Raw genomic sequence first — 7,404 nt, forward strand, 5'->3', positions numbered from 1 at the left:
ACACCTGTTGTATTCATCATTTCACTGTGAGGTCTACTACACCTGTTGTATTCATCATTTCACTGTGAGGTCTACTACACCTGTTGTATTCAGCATTTCACTGTGAGGTCTACTACACCTGTTGTATTCAGCATTTCACTGTGAGGTCTACTACACCTGTTGTATTCATCATTTCACTGTAAGGTCTACTACACCTGTTGTATTCAGCATTTCACTGTGAGGTCTACTACACCTGTTGTATTCAGCATTTCACTGTGAGGTCTACTACACCTGTTGTATTCAGCATTTCACTGTAAGGTCTACTACACCTGTTGTATTCAGCATTTCACTGTGAGGTCTACTACACCTGTTGTATTCAGCATTTCACTGTGAGGTCTACTACACCTGTTGTATTCAGCATTTCACTGTGAGGTCTACTACACCTGTTGTATTCAGCATTTCACTGTGAGGTCTACTACACCTGTTGTATTCAGCATTTCACTGTGAGGTCTACTACACCTGTTGTATTCAGCATTTCACTGTGAGGTCTACTACACCTGTTGTATTCAGCATTTCACTGTGAGGTCTACTACACCTGTTGTATTCAGCATTTCACTGTGAGGTCTACTACACCTGTTGTATTCAGCATTTCACTGTGAGGTCTACTACACCTGTTGTATTCAGCATTTCACTGTGAGGTCTACTACACCTATTGTATTCCTCATTTCACTGTAAGGTCTACTACACCTGTTGATTTCATCATTTCACTGTGAGGTCTACTACACCTGTTGTATTCATCATTTCACTGTGAGGTCTACTACACCTGTTGTATTCAGCATTTCACTGTAAGGTCTACTACATCTGTTGTATTCAGCATTTCACTGTAAGGTCTACTACACCTGTTGTATTCAGCATTTCACTGTGAGGTCTACTACACCTGTTGTATTCAGCATTTCACTGTGAGGTCTACTACACCTGTTGTATTCAGCATTTCACTGTGAGGTCTACTACACCTGTTGTATTCAGCATTTCACTGTGAGGTCTACTACACCTGTTATATTCAGCATTTCACTGTGAGGTCTACTACACCTGTTGTATTCAGCATTTCACTGTGAGGTCTACTACACCTGTTGTATTCAGCATTTCACTGTGAGGTCTACTACACCTGTTGTATTCAGCATTTCACTGTGAGGTCTACTACACCTGTTGTATTCAGCATTTCACTGTGAGGTCTACTACACCTGTTGTATTCAGCATTTCACTGTGAGGTCTACTACACCTGTTGTATTCAGCATTTCACTGTGAGGTCTACTACACCTGTTGTATTCATCATTTCACTGTGAGGTCTACTACACCTGTTGTATTCAGCATTTCACTGTGAGGTCTACTACACCTGTTGTATTCAGCATTTCACTGTGAGGTCTACTACACCTGTTGTATTCAGCATTTCACTGTGAGGTCTACTACACCTGTTGTATTCAGCATTTCACTGTGAGGTCTACTACACCTGTTGTATTCAGCATTTCACTGTGAGGTCTACTACACCTGTTGTATTCAGCATTTCACTGTGAGGTCTACTACACCTGTTGTATTCATCATTTCACTGTGAGGTCTACTACACCTGTTGTATTCAGCATTTCACTGTGAGGTCTACTACACCTGTTGTATTCAGCATTTCACTGTGAGGTCTACTACACCTGTTATATTCAGCATTTCACTGTGAGGTCTACTACACCTGTTGTATTCATCATTTCACTGTGAGGTCTACTACACCTGTTGTATTCAGCATTTCACTGTGAGGTCTACTACACCTGTTGTATTCAGCATTTCACTGTGAGGTCTACTACACCTGTTGTATTCAGCATTTCACTGTGAGGTCTACTACACCTGTTGTATTCATCATTTCACTGTGAGGTCTACTACACCTGTTGTATTCAGCATTTCACTGTGAGGTCTACTACACCTGTTGTATTCATCATTTCACTGTGAGGTCTACTACACCTGTTGTATTCATCATTTCACTGTGAGGTCTACTACACCTGTTGTATTCAGCATTTCACTGTGAGGTCTACTACACCTGTTGTATTCAGCATTTCACTGTGAGGTCTACTACACCTGTTGTATTCCTCATTTCACTGTAAGGTCTACTACACCTGTTGTATTCAGCATTTCACTGTGAGGTCTACTACACCTGTTGTATTCATCATTTCACTGTGAGGTCTACTACACCTGTTGTATTCAGCATTTCACTGTAAGGTCTACTACATCTGTTGTATTCAGCATTTCACTGTAAGGTCTACTACACCTGTTGTATTCAGCATTTCACTGTGAGGTCTACTACACCTGTTGTATTCAGCATTTCACTGTGAGGTCTACTACACCTGTTGTATTCAGCATTTCACTGTGAGGTCTACTACACCTGTTGTATTCAGCATTTCACTGTAAGGTCTACTACACCTGTAGTATTCATCATTTCACTGTAAGGTCTACTACACCTGTTGTATTCAGCATTTCACTGTGAGGTCTACTACACCTGTTGTATTCAGCATTTCACTGTAAGGTCTACTACACCTGTTGTATTCAGCATTTCACTGTAAGGTCTCCTACACCTGTTGTATTCAGCATTTCACTGTGAGGTCTACTACACCTGTTGTATTCAAATCCCATGAATCTGTGTTGGGGGAGACGAAGCCGAGTCATTGATTTTTCTAGAGCACTACTTCTACCCAGGCCCCCCTCCCATCTGTAGGGAGACTTACTCTAGCAGAGCGTGTGATGGAGGGGATCTCAGAGTACACGTCTGAGGTGTCGGTGTAGTTGTCCACCAGGAAGGTACAGGTGTGGTGAAGCAGAGACTGTCTGTGGACTGTATCCTTCACCTCAGTTACCTTCTCCAAGTAGTTCAGCTCAAAACCTTTAGCCTGCAGAGAGACAGAGAGAGGGGGACAGAGAGAGGGGGACAGAGAGAGGGGGACAGAGAGAGGGGGACAGAGAGAGGACAGAGAGACAGAGAGAGGGGGACAGAGAGAGGGACAGAGAGACAGAGAGGGGTGGGGGCAGAGAGAGGGGGACAGAGAGGGGACAGAGAGGGGGGCAGAGAGAGGGGGCAGAGAGAGGGGGCAGAGAGAGAAAGACAGACAGAGAGACAGAGAGGGGTGGGGGCAGAGAGAGGGGGACAGAGAGAGGGGGACAGAGAGAGGGGGACAGAGAGAGGAGGGCAGAGAGAGGAGGGCAGAGAGAAAGGCAGAGAGAGGAGGGCAGAGAAGAGACAGACAGAGAGAGAGAGAGACAGACAGAGAGAGAAAGACAGAGAGACAGACACGTACAGACAGAAAATCAGACAGAGAGAGAGACAGACAGAGACAGGCAGTCAGACAGGTGATATGACAGTAAACTACATTAGAGTCAAAACTACAGCAATCAACCCATCTAACAATAAACAGTAAATAAACCCTACTGAGCTGTTTCCTGCTTTAGGATCAACATCTTCTCATCAGCTGAACCAAGTCCTTGTGAAGCCATACAGGTAATGTGGACCATTAAGCTCTCTGCTCCAGGCAGGTGATGTGCCTCTGCTCCAGGCAGGTGATGTGCCTCTGCTCCAGGCAGGTGATGCGCCTCTGCTCCAGGCAGGTGATGCGCCTCTGCTCCAGGCAGGTGATGCGCCTCTGCTCCAGGCAGGTGATGCGCCTCTGCTCCAGGCAGGTGATGCGCCTCTGCTCCAGGCAGGTGATGCGCCTCTGCTCCAGGCAGGTGATGCGCCTCTGCTCCAGGCAGGTGATGCGCCTCTGCTCCAGGCAGGTGATGCGCCTCTGCTCCAGACAGGTGATGCGCCTCTGCTCCAGACAGGTGATGCGCCTCTGCTCCAGACAGGTGATGCGCCTCTGCTCCAGACAGGTGATGCGCCTCTGCTCCAGACAGGTGATGCGCCTCTGCTCCAGACAGGTGATGCCTCTGCTCCAGACAGGTGATCTGCTCCAGACAGGTGATGCGCCTCTGCTCCAGACAGGTGATGCGCCTCTGCTCCAGACAGGTGATGCGCCTCTGCTCCAGACAGGTGATGCGCCTCTGCTCCAGACAGGTGATGCGCCTCTGCTCCAGACAGGTGATGCGCCTCTGCTCCAGACAGGTGATGCGCCTCTGCTCCAGACAGGTGATGCGCCTCTGCTCCAGACAGGTGATGCGCCTCTGCTCCAGACAGGTGATGCGCCTCTGCTCCAGACAGGTGATGCGCCTCTGCTCCAGACAGGTGATGCGCCTCTGCTCCAGACAGGTGATGCGCCTCTGCTCCAGACAGGTGATGCGCCTCTGCTCCAGACAGGTGATGCGCCTCTGCTCCAGACAGGTGATGCGCCTCTGCTCCAGACAGGTGATGCGCCTCTGCTCCAGACAGGTGATGCGCCTCTGCTCCAGACAGGTGATGCGCCTCTGCTCCAGACAGGTGATGCGCCTCTGCTCCAGACAGGTGATGCGCCTCTGCTCCAGACAGGTGATGCGCCTCTGCTCCAGACAGGTGATGCGCCTCTGCTCCAGACAGGTGATGCGCCTCTGCTCCAGACAGGTGATGCGCCTCTGCTCCAGACAGGTGATGTGCCTCTGCTCCAGACAGGTGATGTGCCTCTGCTCCAGACAGGTGATGTGCCTCTGCTCCAGGCAGGTGATGTGCCTCTGCTCCAGGCAGGTGATGTGCCTCTGCTCCAGGCAGGTGATGTGCCTCTGCTCCAGGCAGGTGATGTGCCTCTGCTCCAGACAGGTGATGTGCCTCTGCTCCAGACAGGTGATGTGCCTCTGCTCCAGACAGGTGATGTGCCTCTGCTCCAGACAGGTGATGTGCCTCTGCTCCAGACAGGTGATGTGCCTCTGCTCCAGACAGGTGATGTGCCTCTGCTCCAGACAGGTGATGTGCCTCTGCTCCAGACAGGTGATGTGCCTCTGCTCCAGACAGGTGATGTGCCTCTGCTCCAGACAGGTGATGTGCCTCTGCTCCAGACAGGTGATGTGCCTCTGCAGTCCAGACAGGTGATGTGCCTCTGCTCCAGACAGGTGATGTGCCTCTGCTCCAGGCAGGTGATGTGCCTCTGCTCCAGGCAGGTGATGTGCCTCTGCTCCAGGCAGGTGATGTGCCTCTGCAAATCCAGACAGGTGATGTGCCTCTGCTCCAGACAGGTGATGTGCCTCTGCTCCAGACAGGTGATGTGCCTCTGCTCCAGACAGGTGATGTGCCTCTGCTCCAGGCAGGTGATGTGCCTCTGCTCCAGACAGGTGATGTGCCTCTGCTCCAGACAGCACGTAGTTCACCTATTATCAGTTGGTTCAATCTAATCCCTTCAGTGTTAAATTGACTAAAACCTGACCCTCAAACACAGGAAGTAGATGTATTTTGGCACCCCCTCAAACACAGGAAGTAGATGTTTTTGCCCCCTCAAACACAGGAAGTAGATGCCCTATACAGCCCTTTTTGCCCCCCCTCAAACACAGGAAGTAGATGTTTTTGGCACCCCCTCAAACACAGGAAGTAGATGTTTCTGCCCCTCCCCCTCAAACACCTGGTAGATGTTTTTGGCACCCCTGGGCCCCCACAGGAAGTAGATGTTTTAGGCACCCCCTCAAACACAGGAAGTAGATGTCTGAAAAAGACAGCTCCTCAGGTGGGCGGGTTCATGCACACTGCTAGTCCCCTATACAGCCCTATGAGCCCTGGTCAACAGTAGTGCCCTATACAGCCCTATGGGCCCTGGTCAACAGTAGTCCCCTATACAGCCCTATGGGCCCTGGTCAACAGTAGTGCCCTATACAGCCCTATGGGCCCTGGTCAACAGTAGTGCCCTATACAGCCCTATGGGCCCTGGTCAACAGTAGTGCCCTATACAGCCCTATGGGCCCTGGTCAACAGTAGTGCCCTATACAGCCCTATGGGCCCTGGTCAACAGTAGTGCCCTATACAGCCCTATGGGCCCTGGTCAACAGTAGTGCCCTATACAGCCCTATGGGCTCTGGTCAACAGTATTGCCCTATACAGCCCCATGGCCCCTGGTCAACAGTAGTGCCCTATACAGCCCTATGAGCCCTGGTCAACAGTAGTGCCCTATACAGCCCTATGAGCCCTGGTCAACAGTAGTGCCCTATACAGCCCTATGGGCCCTGGTCAACAGTAGTGCCCTATGGGCCCTGGTCAACAGTAGTGCCCTATGGGCCCTGGTCAACAGTAGTGCCCTATGGGCCCTGGTCAACAGTAGTGCCCTATACAGCCCTATAGGCCCTGGTCAACAGTAGTGCCCTATCGGCCCTGGTCAACAGTAGTGCCCTATCGGCCCTGGTCAACAGTAGTGCCCTATGGGCCCTGGTCAACAGTAGTGCCCTATACAGCCCTATGGGCCCTGGTCAACAGTAGTGCCCTATACAGCCCTATGGGCCCTGGTCAACAGTAGTGCCCTATACAGCCCTATGGGCCCTGGTCAACAGTAGTGCCCTATGGGCCCTGGTCAACAGTAGTGCCCTATACAGCCCTATGGGCCCTGGTCAACAGTAGTGCACTATACAGCCCTATGGGCCCTGGTCAACAGTAGTGCCCTATACAGCCCTATGGGCCCTGGTCAACAGTAGTATACAGCCCTATGGGCCCTAGTGCCCTATACAGCCCTATGGGCCCTGGTCAACAGTAGTGCCCTATACAGCCCTATGGGCCCTGGTCAACAGTAGTGCCCTATACAGCCCTATGGGCCCTGGTCAACAGTAGTGCCCTATACAGCCCTATGGGCCCTGGTCAACAGTAGTGCCCTATACAGCCCTATGGGCCCTGGTCAACAGTAGTGCCCTATACAGCCCTATGGGCCCTGGTCAACAGTAGTGCCCTATACAGCCCTATGGGCCCTGGTCAACAGTAGTGCCCTATACAGCCCTATGGGCCCTGGTCAACAGTAGTGCCCTATACAGGAAACAGGGTCTCTATTTGGGACGTAGACAAGAAGAACACACTTACACTGGTACTGTTGAGGAAGTTTCCAATGGCCAAAAGCGTTGCTAGGATGCGCTTAAAGGTTTTGTTTTTGGCGAGCTGCTCCATGCCTAGTTTCAGGTCGAAGAGAGGCTCCGCTATCTCCTGTACAGAGAGGAAGAGAGGAACAACATTCAGGGGGAAGAGAGGCTCAGCTATCTCCTGTACAGAGACGAAGAGAGGCTCAGCTATCTCCTGTACAGAGACGAAGAGAGGCTCAGCTATCTCCTGTACAGAGACGAAGAGAGGCTCAGCTATCTCCTGTACAGAGACGAAGAGAGGCTCAGCTATCTCCTGTACAGAGACGAAGAGAGGCTCAGCTATCTCCTGTACAGAGAGGAAGAGAGGAACAACATTCAGGGGGAAGAGAGGCTCAGCTATCTCCTGTACTGAGACGAAGAGAGGCTCAGCTATCTCCTGTACAGAGACGA

The 7,404-nt window shown here is 50.8% G+C and overlaps 1 protein-coding gene across 1 annotated transcript in view; it reads right to left on the minus strand.

The window, feature by feature from the left end:
• Positions 1–2,414: 2,414 nt before the first annotated feature.
• Positions 2,415–7,404, minus strand: part of LOC115115033 (FH1/FH2 domain-containing protein 1-like) — a gene marked incomplete at its 5' end in the record, with an annotated part of 70,243 nt that continues 65,253 nt past the window's right edge. The window contains 2 exon segments of the mRNA XM_065015211.1: positions 2,415–2,900; positions 6,959–7,078. Coding sequence (XP_064871283.1) covers positions 2,688–2,900; positions 6,959–7,078 — 333 coding nt within the window.

Source organism: Oncorhynchus nerka, unplaced genomic scaffold (assembly GCF_034236695.1).
Source record: "Oncorhynchus nerka isolate Pitt River unplaced genomic scaffold, Oner_Uvic_2.0 unplaced_scaffold_1609, whole genome shotgun sequence".
NCBI lineage: Eukaryota > Metazoa > Chordata > Actinopteri > Salmoniformes > Salmonidae > Oncorhynchus > Oncorhynchus nerka.